The sequence below is a fragment of the Sciurus vulgaris genome, assembly GCF_902686455.1.
Source record: "Sciurus vulgaris genome assembly, chromosome: 1".
NCBI lineage: Eukaryota > Metazoa > Chordata > Mammalia > Rodentia > Sciuridae > Sciurus > Sciurus vulgaris.
The window spans coordinates 202,971,795-202,990,688 of record NC_136461.1 but is presented as its reverse complement, the minus strand read 5'-3'; the positions used below and the strand labels follow the sequence as shown (position 1 = coordinate 202,990,688).

Below are 18,894 nucleotides of genomic sequence, written 5' to 3'. Positions count from 1 at the left end.
TTCACAGGCTCTTTCCAGCGGGCCCTGCTTTGCTGCTGCAGAGGGATGACTGGCATGGGTGAGCAAGGGTGGTAGGAGCTCCTGATGCCTCCATGGTTCCTTGCTCACCTGCATCTCTACAGAAGCTGCCCACACCTTCCTCCTTTGCCGGCTGCTGGGCAGAGATCTGGCTTCGAGGGACCTGGGCAGGGTGCACACATCGTATCCCGGGGCCCCGCACGGTCACCTCAGAACCATGTGCAGGCACAAAGGCCTTCCTGTTGGCAGTTCCCCCCAGCCCTCCTCCGTCTCGTTTTGGCTGGACGATGGCAGAGGATGAGGAAAGGGTGTCTGATTTAAGGGCATGTCCAAGACCATTGTCCTTGACTGGCATTATTTGCAAAGACAGCCAGGATGCTGCAGAAACAAGGGCAGAGGGCAGCTCCCCTCCTATCGGGGGTGCCGACCACAAACCCTCACAGGGTCTGCAGGTCACAGGTAGAAGTGAGGGAGAAGACGTGAGTGCAGAGCAGAAGAGGAGGGAACGAGGGGGAGGGGGGAATAGAAAGGAAGGGGGAGGGGAAGAGAAGTGCCACAGAGAACAGTGGAGAACTGGCTAAGGACGCAGAGAGGCAACCAAAGTGACAGGGCAAAAGGAAGAGCTGGTGAGGTACGAAAGAGAGCGCCAAGACTGGGGGAGAAACGGAGCACACATCTAGCCATTTAATGTCACTAGCTGGCTTCTGTTGGCACAATGACATGAGCTCCATATGATAATTGAGCTCCCATTTTAAGGACATATTGAATTTTGCAAGAAAGGAATTTCCCTGCTCGGGATAGGAGGGTGTCCTTGATGATTGGAGCTTTATAAATTAAGTGATCCTTCTCCCATCTCAGCACAGCCCCAGGTGCTCTGGAGAGGGGCAGAACATGCAGAGCTCTGCCTGGCGGTTGCTGCCCCCTGCTGGCCAAAGTCATGTTCTGCAGCTCCCTGGTACTGGGTTGAATCTCTTGGGTGGTTGGTTAAATCTGAACTATCCAACCACTCTCAAGGTTCTAAAGTCAGGTTAGTAGAGCTTGGCGTTGTTGCAACTTCTGCCCTGACCTCTCCTCTGAGCTTTAGACTTAGGTTTTGATCAGACTGATGGAGGCTTCCACTTGGACCTCAAACTCAGTGGGTCCACAAGGAGTTGTCTTTGCTGTTGAGCTGGCCACTGCACACCCTCCTGACATCTTTGAACAGTGGTTCTTCACCTCTTCCCAAGCCCTGAGACCCTCCTGATACCCCCTTGTTTGGCCTTCACATCCCATTAGTCACAAATCCCACAGAGACCATCAGAAGGGTTCTCTGTAAGAACGTTTATCCTCTCGGTCAGCTCAGGACAACAGCTTCCTGACCAGTTCTTCAGAGGACTCCTGGTAGATATGTGTAGATACAGATGTGGACACACTGCAGTCCCCCACTTTCTGTAAGGGTATATTAGACATGTTCCGTGAGTGCCTGAAAGCTGAAGAGTAGCAAACTCCATATACGCTATGTTTTCTTCCTATACATACTACATACCTGTGATCAAGTTTAAGATCTAAATTAGGTACAGTAAGAGATTAAAAGCAATAACTAATCATAAAATAATTATAATAATATACTATGAAAAAATTTTCTTAGAACTCATAAATTGCTTACTTTTGGAGTTTTGCACTGAATATTTTCAGACCACAGCCGACCATGAGTAACTGAAACCACAAAGAACAAGACCTCAGATAAGGGAGACTACTATATATAGACACTTTATACAGACAGGTAGCTAGATATTAAAGATGTCTTGCAGAGCAAAATGCAAACTGTTCACTTGGCCAAGAAACCCTCTCTGTTACCCTGCCTGTCTCTCCAGGTCCTTCCTATCCCCTTGTCCTTAATTCCAACAGCAGGGCAGTTGCAGGCCTCTGATGTTGCTTCAGTCTGTTCTCTAAGCACTGATGGGTTTGTAGAAAGTGCCAGCTCTGAGCTCGTCACTGAACTATGGAGAGAAGTCTGACAGACCAAGTGAATAAATGCAGTCCTGCCACGGCATGAGTCACCGTGCTCTGTAAACGCTGGACACCCCGGCACAGATTTCCATTCCAGTGTGTTCGTTTTCTATCACTGCCTAACAAAATGCCACTAACTTGGTGGCATATAGCAACACAGATGTCTTTATCTCACAGCTTCCAAGTCTCCTGAGTCCATCTGTGGCTTAACTGTGTCCTGCGCTCAGGGTCCCACAAAGCAGCAGTCGGAGAGTTGACTGGGCTGATCCTTTCCAGAACTTGGGATCTTCCTCCAGGCTCTCATGATGGCTGACCTTGCAGTTGCAGGACAGGTCACACTTCATGCTGGTCATCACAGCAAGGCCAGCAAGAGTCCCTGGCTCCCGTCTGTGAAACAGTCCCATACGATGTGCGGCAGTCACAGATGCAACCATCCCATCACTTTTGCCACGTAACAAAACCCGAGCAGAGGAGTGACTTCCTCCACTGTTGTCATACTGTCGTCAGGAGTGAGCTGCTTCACAAGGGACAGGGGACGACTATGCAAGGACGTGAGTCCTGGGTTGAGCTGAGGTGTGCTCGCCACGCATGCTCCTTGTGGAACGTCCCCTAGATCGACACACCCCAAGCATGGGAGTGGCAAGAGTCTCAGAATCTGGCTAAGGCTCCTGCTTCTGCCAAACAAGTTCACTTTGGGATACAAGCGTCCCTTTCACCCACACACTGACTCAGCCAAGGGCTCCAGTTCCATGTTCAGTGCTAACTGAGGACAAAGACTAGTGGTTGCTGGCTTACATCACAATACCCAGAACTTAAACTTTTAGGAAATCTTGCTCTGAAATATCCTTCAGCATGTGAATAATCATATCTGCCCTAGGAGGTTGTTGAGAGGGTCATGGGCTGATACATGCAAAGTGGCAGGTGGCAGGGACTCACTGCAGAGCAGTGGTGGGAGCTGTTCATCATCATCACCATCACCACCATCACCTCCATAATCACCACCATCACCATCACTATCATCATTACCTCCATCATCACCATCACCACCATCACCTCCATAATCACCACCATTACCATCACTATCATCATCACCATCACCTCCATCATCACCACCATCACCTCCATCATCACCACCACCATCACCTCCATCATCACCATCACCACCATCATCACCATCATCATCACCACCATCACCTCCATCATCACCATCACCTCCATCACCACCATCACCACCATCATCACCATTACCACCATCATCACCATCATCATCACCACCATCACCTCCATCATCACCATCACCTCCATCACCACCATCACCTCCATAATCACCACCATCACCATCACTATCATCATCACCATCACCTCCATCATCACCACCATCACCATCACCACCATCATCACCATCATCATCACCATCATCACCATCATCACCTGAGAAGAAGGCTTGGGGTTCAGGATAGGCAGATTCCAGGATGGATTAGAGTTCCAAATTTCAAGTAAAGTGGCCAGACATAGAAGGAAGTTGAGAATCTCAATTAGGTTCCTAGGGAGAGTTGGAAATATAAACATTTAGGTGTGCAGATTACCAAGTTTAATGACTGGAACATGTGATCAGGATCACCAAAGACAAGCCAGGACTTGGTCCCCAGCCAAGGTCACGGGCAGATATTTCCATGCCTCCTGACATCAAGGTTCTTTCCCTTACAGCATGAGGCCGTCTTCTGCTTATCTGGATTGTGAGCTTCTGAGAGCAAACCCAGCTCATTCTTAGTGAATCCCAGCTCCCAGTGTCTGCCATATATAGATTCATGAATGAATGAGCAAAGACTAAGAAGAATGGACAGCACTAGCCAGGGACAGGACACAGAACAGACTACCTGGAGTAGGAACACTTGGAGTCTGTGCTACCAGGCCTCACCCGAGGGCCCTCACTTGTCAATTCTCTGTCAGCTACCCCGGGAATCAGATACTGACTGTGGAATCAGGCTAGTCTACATCAGGAGGGAAAGCTATTTTAATTTGCTGAAGAAATGAAGCATTCTCTCCCTACTCCAGGAATTCAGGATAGGAACCCTGAGGTTGGATTGTTTGCAGTTGGCTGTAGTCTGAGGGGGCAGCATGGACCAGATGACCTCTGTATGAATTTTAAGGGACCAGCAATGATCATCCCTGGGTGTGGTAGTTCCTATTCTTTCCAGCATTTCAAACACAAGTCTGAAGCTCCCCGTTCCTTGCCAATTGAAGATTTTTTTTTTATAGTCATTGACTGTAAAAAGGAATAATACTCAAACATGAGGACACAAGCCTTCTCTGAATTTATCTTTGAAAAGACTGTTTTCTTCATACAAAGAAGCATTTCCATATATATTGTAAGATCAGAGCCATTTATACTAGACATGTTAACTTATTCATGTTCTTTTGCTTTCACAAAACTAGTGATAACTTTTCATCTTTCAGGATTCTGCAGTCCCCAATGTTGGGACCTAATAATCTGGTTTGACTTCTAAGTGACTGAGTCTGCTAGCTAGCGGGTCGAGTGAACACACGCACCTTGTCGAACCCCATGAAGCCTAGCTTTCTGTAACTAGGCAAGATTTCCTGCCTACCTTGCAGGGTACCCTGAGGATTAGGTGGGATGATGGAGAAAGTCCAGTGGGGATGTGACTTCACCCTGACTGACTTCTTTCCCTGTCTGCTTGTGGAGCTAACCAGGACTAAAGCTTCCTTCCTCTCCTTCCTCCCTCTAGGTTCCTGATTGTCCTGGGGTGTTTGATTCTGGCTGTGCTAACCACCTTCAAGGAGTACGAGACCGTCTCAGGAGATTGGCTCCTGCTGCTGGTGAGATGGCGGAGCCCGCCCTGCGTTCTGGGGTGGAGCCTCTGGTTGGACTTGCACAGTGATGAGAAGGAAGCTGCCCCTGGGTGCAGGTCTACCCGACCCCTGCATCTTCCCAGGTCCCCTGCTACATCGAGGCCTGAGGAAAAGCCGCGCCTCCCTCCTTTGACTAGGCTGCGGTGGGACCAGGTGGAGTGAGGAATGGTGTTTCTGATAAAGATTTTCCATTCCAATTTAGAGATAAGGGCAGATGAGGCCAAGCAAAGGCCATTACGGGTTATAAGTTATACAGTACAGCTTCCCATTACTCTCAAGTTAACACAAAGGCATGCTCCACCCTAAACCTGCCTCTGCTTTGACTTCTCAAACTGTAATTTGAGAATGATATGCAATCCTTGAGGGTGATACCTGGCTCAAGATCTGTGCTTAGCCAACATTGGCCACAGTTAGCCACAGGAGGGGCCCAGCCCTGGGTGGGACTAGAAGACTGTTTCTTTGATCCGGCTTTCTTCAACCAACTTCACTTCTTAGAGGTTTTTAATACTTTCAAGGGGCTTTTGTTTTTAAAAAATTATTTGTTGCAAAAAGAAACATAGAAAAAAGAACAGGGATTGCCTTGCAAGGACTAAAAAGTCAGGGACAGTTAGCCCATCTGAATGAAGAAGGGAGCCCTCCACAACTGATGGAGGGGACCCCTCCTTGTCGACCTCCCCACCCCCAGCCACTGCCACGGCAAAGCATGGTACTGGCAACAGAAAGCCAGCTCTCCAGATCTGCAGAGCAGAACTCACTGGTCCAGACAACTGGGCCCCAGCCACCCAGGCCTCTCCATATGCTCTCCATGCAGGAAACATTCGCTATTTTCATCTTTGGAGCTGAGTTTGGTTTGAGGATCTGGGCCGCCGGATGTTGCTGTCGGTACAAAGGCTGGCGGGGACGACTGAAGTTTGCCAGGAAGCCCCTGTGCATGCTAGGTAAGCCCTGGTGGCCCAGCCCACGAGTAGCCTCTGGCCCCCTTTTCATGCTTTGTGTCTCCAAGGATGTTTTAAGCAGTTATTCTGGGAGTGCATGCAGCATGCTGGAGGCCCGCCCAGCCTCTGACCTGCCTCCAAGCCCAGAACAGCACCGACCTGCCCGTGCTGAAGTCCTGTCTTCCAGGGCTGTTCCTCGTGTCAACTGGACAGAGCAGTGATTAATGATTGGGAAGGGGACTCCTCTTTGCATTTGGGTTGTGGAGAGCCAGCAGGTTGCCAGGCCCTGGCCTCTAGACTGTTGGCAGCCCTTATACTGTGACAATCGAACATGCCTGGACCTTCCAGACTGGTTGGGGGGAGGGCGATGCACCACCATTTCTGATTGAGAATGTACTTCTGTAGGACCACCTTATCTCCACCTCACAGGGGAAAACAGGCTCAGAGAACTGAGGCATGCTCCAGTCTCACAGGTGGCAAGCAGCAGACTCCATTCTAAGAAGACTCGAGGAATCCAGCACCTGCCCTGTCCCCGCCACGTTGCTTGTGTCTAGATCCAAATGCTGCTTCCGAGAGGCATTGTTACTAGGATTCCTCCAACAGGGGCGGGCATTTTTATAGTGCAGCAGGTGGAACTGCTCCCTGACAAGAGGACCCAGGTCACAACAGGACAAAATTCCCTGTGTAAAACCAGGAGTGGGAGAGCTCCCCATCCCTGCAGAGGGCTTAAAGCAGCATCATCGACTGTCACCAATGGACACCCAAGGCATCCTCCCTGAAGCCCTCTGTCCCCTGGGCAGCCTTGCAGTAGTCCCCAGAGCCTGCTTGCCCGTCCCCAGTCACCCACCACGGCTTTCACCCCCTCTTACTTGGGTCCAGCCTCCGATGCCGCTCCTCTCCCTCAGTCTCATCCAGCACCGGCGTGCTGAGCCACCCGAGCAGCACTGGACACGTGTTCTCAGCCTCACAGTCTGTGGCCTCTTCTGGGTTCGTGGCTCCTTCACCGCCTCCCTTTTGAAGAGTGAACCCAGGGCTGCACCCAGCTCTAGGCACCATGGCCACCCAGAGAGAAGCTGGCCGTTCCTTTGTCCCAGGTGCCAGACTTCTCCTGCTGCATGCCGTGTGGCTTGCAGGCCCTTCTCGGTCACCCGCCTTATGCCTGCCTGCTGCTGAGGTTGGACTTTGGAGGGTTTTTTCCCCCCAGAAATTTGAGCACCAGGAGGCGTGTCTGTGAGCAGCTTGGGAGGGCTCCTTAGCTGCTCTGCCCTCCATATTCCTTTCTTCTCCCTCTTGGCCTTCTTTCCCGTATCTCCCTCCCACTCGCCTTCCCTTCCTCCTCCTCTTCTTCCTTCCACGTCTTTTATGAGTGTGGTAGATTAAGTGACTTCTCCCCTTGCAGGGACCTGGCCTGGGCTGGCTGGAGGCCTTGCACGTGTGCATTGGGTGGTGGGGTGGCTTTGTGACTGTGCTCAATTTCAAATTTCTGCCCAGTTTCAGACACGCTGGCACAGGGAACCCAGAACCCTCTGGAACAGGCGACTTCCCAGGCCGCTGTCCCCACTGCCTTAAGGTGGGCTGCACGAACTTGGCTCCAGGTCATTCTGCCTGCCCCAGTGGGAGACCCACCACTGGGCCTCACACCATGTCCTCTTTTCCACCTGACTCCTCTCGGCTCCTTCCATAGTGTGGCCCTAGTAGCAAATGTTGCTTTTCTCTCTGTGCTTGAAAAAAGCCTGGCTATGTCTAGGGATGTGGTGGCCTCATACTCAAGGAAGCCTCCAAGCTGGTCACTTTGGGTGGATGGTCCCTCTGGGCCAGATAGTCCCTCTTCACTGAGCATCACAATCCGCAGCGTCCACCCCAGTTCTCAGTCTTGTTTTGGTCTCCTTTTCTTTTCAATTTGGTTTTCCTGGTGCACTATGATTGTCCGTTGTAGTGGGAATCTTCACGCTATGTTCGCGCATTCACATTAACAGTCTGTTTTGTTTCTCTACGAGCATTGTAAGTGGATACTCTGCACAGGTGAACTGAGGAACCTGACCAGTTATGCAGACTTATCACTCCTGAGAAGCTTGACCTCTCAGTTTTCCCAGAGGTCAGGTGTGCCTAGCGTTTCCCTGGATACAGTACAAAAGGCACTGTATTTTTGGTAAACACACATAGATTTGAACTGAGAATTGATTGTATCAAAACTGAGAGACCAGAGCACACAAACCTGTGGAGGTATGAAAGAGTGCAGTGTACTCAGCAAATCACACATGATTCCAGAAGGTTCTCAGGGGCCAGAAGGCTTAAGGACGTCGGACTTTGCTCAGTGGACAAACATTTCTTTAAGTGTGTTCCTTTGGAATTGTGTGTGTCCCTTGAATCCTCTTATAAAAAGTAGCTCTGTAGTAAAAATCCTTTGGGAGATTTTCTTTCTGCAACAAGTTTACTGCCAGATCAGGGGTCATGAAAGCCACCCTTAAATCAAAGGTAAAAAAAGACTGGAAAAGACTTGTGTCAACACCATCACCACTGGATTCATTGGTTCTGGCAAGACCACTACTACTGGCCATTTCATCTACAAATGTGGTGGAATCCTCAATTGAACCATTGAAAAATCTGAGAAGGAGGCTGTGGATGGGAAAGAGCTCTTGCAAGTGTTTCTGGGTGGTGGATAAGCTGAAAGCTGAGCGTGAATGTGGTGCCACCATTGGTATCTCCCTGTGGAAACTGGAGAGCCGCTGGGTGACTGTCACTGATGCCCCAGGACACAGAGACCATCAAAACCCAGGTTTCAGGCACATCTCAGGTTGACAGTGCTGTCCTGTTTATTGCTGCTGACATAGGTGAGCTTGAAGCTCGTGTCTCCAAGAATGGGCTGACCTGGGATCATGCTCTTCTGGCTTGCACAGCTGGCGAGAAACAACCAACTGTGGGTGTTATTAAGATGGATCCCACTGAGCTGCCCGCAGCCAGAAGAGAGATGAGGACATCGCTAAGGAAGTCTCACCTGCATTAAGAAAACTGGCTACAACCAGACAGGGTAGACTTGTGCCCATTTCAGATTGAAATGGAGATGGCTTGCGGGAGCCCAGGCTTACCAGGCCATGGCTGAAGGGATGGAGAGCCACCCACAATGACGACAGTGCTAAGGAGCCACACTGAGGGAAGCTCTGGGTCGCACCCACCAGCAGCTCATCCAACGGAGGTGCCCTGGCTTCCACCCCTCAGAATGGCTACAGAACTGGTGGGACTGGCATTGTCCCTGCAGGCCGAGCAGAGACTGGTCTTCTCAAACCCAGCATGGTGGCCCCCTTACTCCTACCAGCGTCAAAACTGAAACAAAGTGTGTTGAATGACTACGCAGCTTTGAGGGAAGCTCTTCCTGGAGCCGGGGTGGGCTTCAGTGTCACTTATACGTCTGTTAAATGTTTGCCATGACAATGTTGCTGGTGATAGCAAAGATGACCCCCCAGTAGAAGCAGCTGTCCTCACTGCCCAGAGGACTATTCTGAGCCTTCCAGGTCAAAACAGCCTGGCCATGCCCCTGTCCTGGGCTGCCAGACAGCCCACACTGCTTGCAGGTTTGCTGAGCTGACAGAAAAGGTCGATCACCATTCTGTCAAGAAGCTGGTTCTAAATTCTTAAAATCTTGTGATGACACCATCCTCAGTAAACCCATGTATGTTGAGGGCATCCCTGATTATCCTCCTTCAGGTTACTTTTGCTGTTCTCGGCACAAGGCAGTTGCTGTGGTAGCATGGAAGCAGTGGACAAAAAGGCTGATGGAGATGGCAAGGTCACCAAGTCTCCCGGAAAGCTCAGAAGTTCAAACAAATATCGTCCCCAGCACCTGGCACCTCAGGCTTGATCACAGTCTCAGAACTGTGTGTCTCAATGCCATTTAAGCCTCATAGTAGAAGATTGGTTAAAACAACATGAAGCTTTCTGAAAACTTTCAGAAGGAAGAAGGATGTTTGCAGACGATTGGGGTTTTGTGAGTGTGGCAGTTTTGAGGTATTAGTTTTATTAAAATCAGTACTTTGAAGTGAAAACAACTTGACCAAAAATCTGTCACAGAATTTTGAGACCCATTAAGTTTAACACAAAGCTTGAGAAAAGCACCTTTGGGGAAGGTTGAACTTCATTTGTACACTTAAAATCCACAGTGCCTATTAGCATGCTAGGAATGCTGGGAATCCTTCAGTAACTCTACTTGCACAGAGTCATTCCCAGACATACTTGACCATGGGGTCCTCTTGGCTTGAGACCCTCTGCAGGATTGTGGGGGATCATTGCTGGAAGTGTGGGGTTCTACTGAAGGGAACAGAGAGGGATCAGGCCCCTATCTTTGGTGCTGGACTATCTGACTCCAGGAGCAGGTGGCCTTTTTACAAGTGCTCCATCCCCTTGGCCACCTCTAGTTTCAGCCATGGCCGTGGTGGACATTTCGATGTCACTACTGATACAAGCATCCACATCTGGAGCGGGCCTCACATTTCCCCAATATACCTGAAGCATAGGGAGATCAGTGGACTAGAGTAGCTCCAAAGCATGCAGGTGCTGATCACCCTGGGGCTGGCCCTCAACCAGCAGGGGTAAGAGTCCAAGGACTAATGTGCCAGCTTCCCACCATCCAGGTGGACCAACTTGGGATGTGCTCTTCCTACGACTCCAAGGACCCAGTGGGGACCCTGATAGCACCCCCTACTTATCTCTTTTCTCCCTCTCCTGTCTCCCTCTCTTATCACTGAGGCTTCTGGGGATCATCTCCCAACAGATTACCTGCACCAAGTTCCTATCTCAAGAGATGCTTCTGGGGAAACTCACTTTAAAACGGTGTCTGAGCTTCAGCTTCACCTTTGTGACCTGCGCAGCCCCTGATCCCCTCTTGTCCCCAGTTCACCTGAGAGTGAGTCTCAAATGCACCCTGGGGGCCTTGGCAGATTGCTGCTCTGGGATCTAGACTGTGTTGGAGTGAGGTAGACCTGTTTCCAGTCCTGACTGAGGACTTGTAGCCGAGTGCCCTTGGGCTGGGATGCTCGAAGCATCGGCTTGATGGTGATCACAGAACAACACTATTCTCCGTGGCGCTTGAAGCCAGGTGAAGGCAGCAGCTCCATGCCATCCGCCCCAGTAGGCCATACCAGGATGATGGCTGAGCCTTTACCAGGCCCTTCCTTCCCTCTTCTCTGCCACTCTCTCTGTCTTCTTCCCTAGACATCTTCGTGCTGATCGCCTCAGTGCCAGTGGTTGCCGTGGGAAACCAGGGCAATGTCCTGGCCACCTCCCTGCGAAGCCTGCGTTTCCTGCAGATCCTGCGCATGCTGCGGATGGACCGGAGGGGTGGCACCTGGAAGCTCCTGGGCTCAGCCATCTGCGCCCACAGCAAAGTAAGTGCCAGAGAGAAGCCACAGGACAACATGGGTTTCTCACCCACCTCCGCCTTCCAAAGACATCTTCTCCCTTACAGTGTCCCCAGGGGTAGGGTCATTCTGCCACCACGGATGATGATGACAGGGAGCTGGAGGAACAGCAAGAGGAGGAGGGACAAGTGCGGATGTGGTCCAGAGAGCAGGGAGACCTGCGCTTAGGTCTTACCTGCTCCATGTGCAAATGACTTTGGCCAGGTCCCTCACCCTCTCTGGCCCTCAGGCTCCGCGTATCCAATGCCTGGGCTCCAGATGTTTGAGAGCAAGAGATGAGCTCACACAGGGCAGATGTGTTGGGAGGGAAAGGTCGGAAGTCATACAGGCTGGTCTGGAAACCAGCTCTACCTGTGGGACTTGGGGATCTTTTGTAACCAGTTTAGGTCTTGGGTCCAGCATTTACAAACCAGGAATGACCATTTCCCACAGGACTGGTGTGCAGATGAGGTGGATTGACCCAGGAAGAGCATTTCAAACATGCCCAGTCAGAGAAGTCATGCTGCATCTCTCACTCTGTAAAGCCAAAGCATTGTGCCTAGAACGTAGGTTTAATATGGACTAGGGCACCCATGAGTCAGGCACTCTCAGAAAGAAGCGGCAACTTGCCCAAGATCATGCAGTTGGACACAACCCCAGGCAGCGCCTTTCCTGAGCCATACCTGCTGGTTTTGCTGAGCTCGCATCTCTACGAGAGGCCAGAAAATGGGAGGATGGACTTGGTGTGGTCTCCTTCCAGAGTGCCATGTGGCTGCACAGGCTTGGAAGCCAAGCAACTCTCCGGCTTCGTGCCAGTTCCTGGGTTTTCTTCCTATTTAACCCAAGCCTCTGGAATCGCTCTGCTTGAATCTTGCTGCTGAGCTGATCCTGGAGGAACGACAGAAACCTGTGACTCAGCTCGGGCAGGAAGTACCCCCAGGAAGGCCAGTGCAGGAGAGAGCAGAGGGAGAGACCTCGGGACAGGCATTTAGGGCATAAGTCCAAGGCTGCCTCCTTCGCTGAGTCTTCTGTGCCATCCATTGTGGGCACCCCTTTACAAGGAACCCTGTGAACACCCAGTTAGTAATCACATGCAGATAAATCACATGTACCCAAACCCCTGTCTTAGGTCCTGTTTCTCGGAAACTGGGCCTGAGGCAGTGAACCTAGGGCAATTTGACTTTAAGGGAACTCGAAGCTTTTCTTACATCACCATGACCATGCCACCTTCGACTGCACCATCCCGAACACAACTCCTGGGTCCTACATCTCAGATACGCAGGTGGGTGGTTTCCCATGAGATGGTGTCTTATAGCAGAACAAATACAAGCTTAGAGCCGATAGCAAATACAGCCGGGTCCCTTGTTGAGTGAAGTATCATTGTGCAACACAACTGTTTGCACTTTATTAAATAAAAACATAAAACTCATGGGACTCTCCACCTTAGAATGCCATTTCATGCCATACATGATTTTATCCCTGTCTGTGCTACCTCTGTCCCTAACACGTGGAGAGGTGACAGTTTTCTTTACAGAGTTCCTTCTTCCCCCTGATCTGCCAGTTTATCTTTTATCATAGGACATGTTCATCCAACCTTCCTGGGCTCAGTCATAACTTTGTATCCATCGGGCCCCACTGATTGATAGCTCTGGTGGAAATCAGTGATATAAATTTGGTTCAAGGTCCTTGCCCTGCTTTCCTGCAAACTAGAATAGATGCCCAGCATCTGTTGACTGTTTATCAGCTGATTAACAGCAACCTTGGTTGTTTGTGATGTGATTCCTGAGGAAGATGGGCCTACCCTGCAGCCAGACCCCTCCACTGAGGAAGGATTTCCTCCCTGGGGCAGGGAAAGGCTCTGGAGCAGCTGTCTGCTCAAAGACCTCAGTTCACCAAACTCTTACTAGGCCCCAAAGTGTGTGTTGTGAGTACTCATAAAGGCCTGTGTGGTCAGAGAAGAGGGGAAGCTGTTTCTAAGAGGACAAGCACCTGCCAAACTTGTTTCCTCATCCATCAGTTGACTCTGGGCCTGATTCCTCTGGGCATTCAGAGATGAAGGGTGGGAGGTCTATGTTCCACAGGATGACACCTTTAAAGGTGCTGCTCTCACTAGTTCAGATAGACCAGGCCCTGCTTTGAGATCAAATAAGCCCAGGGTCACTGTGGTCCAGCAAAAACCACCACTGTCTTGCTTCTGCAGTATCTACCGTGTGTCAGGTGAACCTCATCAATCTTGAGAATGAGGACTTGAGAAACTGACGCAGGAGAAGAGCGGCCTGGCACATCCTGCAGAATGGTGTGAGGGCAAGAGGGACTTGCTCCCATCCCTTCCCCACACTGGCTGGACACCAGTCCTGAGTCCCAACCTGACTGCCGGGAGACTCAGCCTGTGGAAGAAATGGTTCTGCCTGCCACAAAGCTGCTGGCACAAAAATCATCAAGTCGGGATGACCTCGAATAGCATTGTAAACCACTTCAAAGCACAGAGTGGGGACCCGTTTCACTCCTCATTGGCAGCCACTGTGCCATCTCTTAATAATCCTGCACTGCCGGTTGCCTTGTGACCAGACAGCTATTTCTTTAGTCAGGTGCCAGATGAAACTTCTGACTGGCATTTGGGAGCCAGAAAGTAAGAAAACACATAAACACCAGAACTAGGTTCTACAAAGCAAGAGGCCACCTTCAGACCACCCCCGAGGAGGCAGTGTCCCCTCCACCTTGCCTCCTCCAACTCTCAGCAGGCAGGGCAGAGGGGACTCTCCGGCCAGGCTGCCCGACTGTCTCCTTCCACTGCTGAGCTCAGGGAGCATGGCATGCATGGGATGCTGCAGGCAGCGTGCCGAGCGCCACAGACGCAGGGTCCTGAGGAAGTGGGGGGAAGGAGCTCCCGCTAGGTCTCCCTCCACCGGGGGAGCAAGCACCCCAGATTTCATGATGGAGGTGACCTGAGTTTGAAGATGATGCCAGGCTCATCATTTGGCCCCACCCGCAGGGGAGGGCAGTTCAGGCAGCAGAGGGCAGCCACTGTCACACACGGGAGGACGGCAACAAGACCCCTGCCTCTGGGAGGCTCAGCAGAAGCAGGCTTCCCCCCAGACTGTGTTCACCAGTCACCTTGGCCTTCCTCCCATCCAGCCTCCTGTGCGAAGCCTTGGCCTTGGGAAAGGATGAGAGAAATAAAGGAAGCTGAAGCTGGAGAGAGCACCAGTGTCATGCTGGTCTCTGCCACCTCTCTGGGCTATTTTCACTGTCACTCAACATTTCCCTTCAAACCAAGCTACTCCTTGTCCCCTTGCCCATTTACCTGGTCTATCATGTGACAACATCCACAAAACCACAGGCTTGTGTGTCACTTATGCTTATTTTTCCTGTAGTCTCAATCAATGCAACCATTTCACATAAAATCCGCTTATATGAATTCCACAGGTGGGACACATGTCACTTTCAGGGCCCCTGTGGTCCAGTATTTTCATTTTAAAGATGAGATTTCTAAGGTTGGGCAGCGAGGGATGATTTGCCCTGAGTCACACAGTAACATGGTGGCAGGGCTGTCCAGAGGATTGTCCACCATGCCACACTAGCTCTTCCTTGCCACCAATTTCCTCATGGTACTGAACTTTATCTAATCCTGCATGGAATCTAGTCTCCTGAACCCTGAGGCTTGTCTCCGCGGGCGTGTCCAGTTCCTCCTGACCTCACTGTCTCCTGAGCTATGATGTCAAGGTGACTGTGAGCAGAAGTTCCTCTCCTAGAGCCACACGCCCATCCCATTCACAAATGATGGGAATGATGTCCATATTCCTGATCTCATTTCACAGGGACGGGAGGTGAAATCAGAGCAGCTGAATGAAAGACTCCCATAGCCATAGAGCAGATAAATCCGTAATCCAATGCCAATTTGTCTGGCTCACACACTCACCCAAGGACCTCCCAATGACCGCCTCCCTTGTCCACTGTGACTCTTGCAGGAACTCATCACCGCCTGGTACATTGGCTTCCTGACACTCATCCTTTCTTCATTTCTTGTCTACCTGGTTGAGAAAGATGTGCCAGAAGTGGATGCACAAGGAGAGGAGATGAAAGAGGAGTTCGAGACCTATGCAGATGCCCTTTGGTGGGGCCTGGTGAGTCACCTCCTTGGAGGCCAGCCCTGTGGGTGTGACTGGAAGAGCCTGAGAGAGACAGGGTATGGCATTCGCACACACAGGCAGGCGGCTGCACACTGCGGTCAGAGGTGAGAACCAGGTCTCCTCCACCTCTCCCTCCACACTCTTGCACGTGGAGAGGACTTACCTGCAGTGTTTGTAAGAAGCCAGGGTGCACGAGAGTCTGATCACGTGGTCATCTGGGCACCATACCTTATCAGTTGGTATTAGCCAGGCCAGGCATGTGCAAACAGACACATGGCAGATACACACGAGGGCACCCAGACCTGAAGACACACCTGAAGAAGCACAGCCCCATGCCACCAAAGTGCTAGAGCTGGCATTGATTGAAGTCCTATTTCAGATTCTCCTTCTGAGTAGACTGCATTTGCTAATGTACTTTAAGCTTACACTCCTATTATTAACTCCTTTTGAAAAATGGGGACAATGAGGCTTGAAGAGATTAAGTAACTAATTTAACATCTCTTAGCCACTGGAGAGTTTGACTTGAGATCAAATGAGACATTGGACTCCAGAGACCACAGTGTTACTTACTCTGTATCCTTCTCTACATGCAGATACACGTGCATACATACATGTAAACACACCTGGAATATACCACACATGAAGAACAGACACGTGCATGTATACTCACTGTATGTAAATACACTCACAAGCATCGTTCATTCACCTGGCTTTGCATAGAATCACAGATTCACAGATCCAGTGGTTCCTCAGGATCCACAAGGAACCAGTTCCAAGACCCCCTACCCACTTGAGCATACCAAAATCTGCAGAGGCTCAAGTCCCCAATATAAAATGGTGTAGCATTTGCACATCACCTTCACACAATGTGCTGTGTGTTTAAATCACATCTAGATGACTTTCAACACCTCATACAATGCCAGTGTTGAGTAAATAGCTATCAGACTGCATTTCTTATTTGTCTTATTTTATGTTGTATTATTATTTTTATTGTTTTGTTTTCCAAACATTATTGATCCAAAGTTTGTTGAATCCAGGGATGTGGAATTGTGGATAGAGAGGACCAACTGTATATGTAGAATACATGCACACGCACATACACACTTGTTTGCAGTTATTGAAATATCTGTTCACTGCTTGGCGAAAGGTAGGAAAGTTCTACTTCAAAACAGGTTGTGGTCTCAAGGCTCCTGTGTAAGTTATTCAGTACTTGGTGCCTTTTCTTGCCTGGGAACCTTGTTATAAATGGGAGTGGCAACCGAGCAGGAACAGGGCTTGGGCAGAGCTCAACTGGCATATCGCTGAGTCCCCCTTCCTGGGGAGCCCAAGTCTGAACTCCTCTCTCTTCAGATCACACTGGCCACCATTGGCTATGGAGACAAAACTCCCAAGACGTGGGAAGGCCGTCTGATTGCTGCCACCTTCTCTTTAATTGGCGTCTCCTTCTTCGCCCTTCCAGCGGTAAGTACTTTGGACGTGGAATGTGCAGGGCCTCTCACTCTCTGGCCCCAGCTCAAATTGCAGCTCAGTTTTCAATCTTTCGCATCCTAAATCCCAAGCCCTGTCAATTCTCCAGCTACTTCTGTAAGCATAGTTGTCCTCTCTCACTTTTGTGGCCCAGGCCACTTCCCTTTGCCAGGAGTGACCCCTCGAACATCTGCCCTCTTCCAAGACCCAGGGTCAATGCTGCCTTCTCGGCTGGGCTGCTCACTTCCTCTTAGGGCATACCTCCATGCTGGAATTGCGCTTTTCCACACCTGTCTCCCCTGGAGAATGGAGATGCTTGGGGGCTGACTTTCTGTCTTTCAAACATCTGTTCCCAGTGCCCTACACTGGGCAAGGTTTCCATGTATGTGAACTCCCTTCCTATGCCACTCACCTTTTCATTGCTGTGAGCAAAATTCCTGATAAGGACAACTTAGATGGGGAAAGGGTATTTTGGCTCATGGTTTCAGAGTTTTAGTCGTTGGTGGGCCAACTCCATTCCTCTGGGCCCAAGGTGGGGCAGAACACCATGGTGGAAGGGGACGTTGGGGAGCACTGCTCTCCCATGACAACCAGGAAGCAGAGAGAGAGTGAAAGAAGAAGGAACCACAGGGAAGATGCACCTTTCCAGAGTGCACCCCGCTGACCCACCTCCTCAGCCATACCCCACCTGCCTTCAGCTACTTCCCAGGTAGTCCACCCAGGTAGGATGAGGTGAGGAGGCCACAGCTCTCACAATCCCACCATTTCACCTCTGACTATCCCTGCATAACACGGGAGCTTTGGGGGCTACCTCATATCCAAACCACAGCACTTCTTTGTTTTCCAATTTTATTACAGTCTGTTTTCATAATTGTTCTATTTTACCATTAGTTATTTTTTTATTTTTTTATATTTTTTTGGTGCTGGGGATTGAACCCAGGGCCTTGTGCATGCAAGGCAGGCACTCTACCAACTGAGCTATATCCCTAGCCCCCCATTAGTAATTCTTAATCTCTTTTTTTATATTTTTTATAAATTTTTTGTTTTTACTTTTTCACTTCTTTTTGTAAAAATCCAATTCCCTCAAGAGTAAATCTTGCTAGGTGATAAAATAACTTCTGAAACTCACATCCAGAGTGTAACAATTCAAATCGATGGCACTTACTGAACTTACTATGTGGCCCAAATCATGCCAAAAGCTTTACCCACATCAACTCATTTGCTCTTCATGACAACACTGCGAATTTGAGGCTATATTTATCTCCATTTTTTGGATGACAGTTGTAAGGCTTAATTAGGATACTAATTTTCCTGGGTTGTGGAGTCATAAATCCTAAACCTGAAGCCAGTTCTGAAGCCCAGTTCTTAATCACGGTGCCTGGAAAGAACTTTCTCAAATAACACTCTCTCTGCAGCCCTTCATCCTCCACTCTTCTGGTGTGAAGTTCTTTCACCAACACACTCTGCCTTCTCCCGCTTCGCCTGTTTTTTCCTAGGCTACTGACCTTGAGTATTTGACCTTCCCGCTTCTCAGTTTGTTCCTGGGTGAAGCAGGCAGAGCATACAGGGGTGCTGCAGGCACCTAAGTTCTCTTTCGTCTTGAAAAGTACGCGCTTCTATCACCAAATCCGCATGCAAGTCTGACCCGGAATTCAAAAGAGATCACAGATCTGAGAAATTCAGGCTACAGTACACGTCTCTAGTGATGATTCAAGCAGCTAAATATTTTTTAAATCCCCTCATTTTGCCTGGGCCTCTGTTCTGTGTCAGACTGTTTTTTAGGCAGTTCTTAAATGTCATCTCACTTTTGTCTTAACAAAATCATCAGGTAGTTATTGTGACCCAGTGACCCTGTGGGAGAAACTGAGAGGCAGCACCGATAACGGGCTTGACTGGGTCTCATAGCTGGACAGTGGCAGTGAGTGGGGAAGCCAGGCCTCCCTGACCTCCGGCATGTTGCTCTTAATGAAGCTCCAGCTCTCTCAAGAGAGAGAACTTCCTCTTCCCTTCTGCCCTCTCTGCCATGATGTGGTGGTGGAGTCACTGGGCCCTGCAATACCTGCTGCCCTGGCAGTGGGCCTGGGATGCCAGGAG

The 18,894-nt window shown here is 50.1% G+C and overlaps 1 protein-coding gene across 1 annotated transcript in view; it reads left to right on the top strand.

Moving 5' to 3' along the window:
- The window catches only part of KCNQ3 (potassium voltage-gated channel subfamily Q member 3), a 295,146-nt gene that overhangs the window by 248,394 nt on the left and 27,858 nt on the right, over positions 1 to 18,894 (top strand). The window contains exons 2-6 of the mRNA XM_079118464.1: positions 4,755 to 4,845; positions 5,690 to 5,816; positions 11,019 to 11,191; positions 15,172 to 15,327; positions 16,684 to 16,794. Of these exons, the coding sequence (XP_078974590.1) occupies positions 4,755 to 4,845; positions 5,690 to 5,816; positions 11,019 to 11,191; positions 15,172 to 15,327; positions 16,684 to 16,794 (658 nt within the window). The remainder of the gene's footprint in view (positions 1 to 4,754; positions 4,846 to 5,689; positions 5,817 to 11,018; positions 11,192 to 15,171; positions 15,328 to 16,683; positions 16,795 to 18,894) is intronic.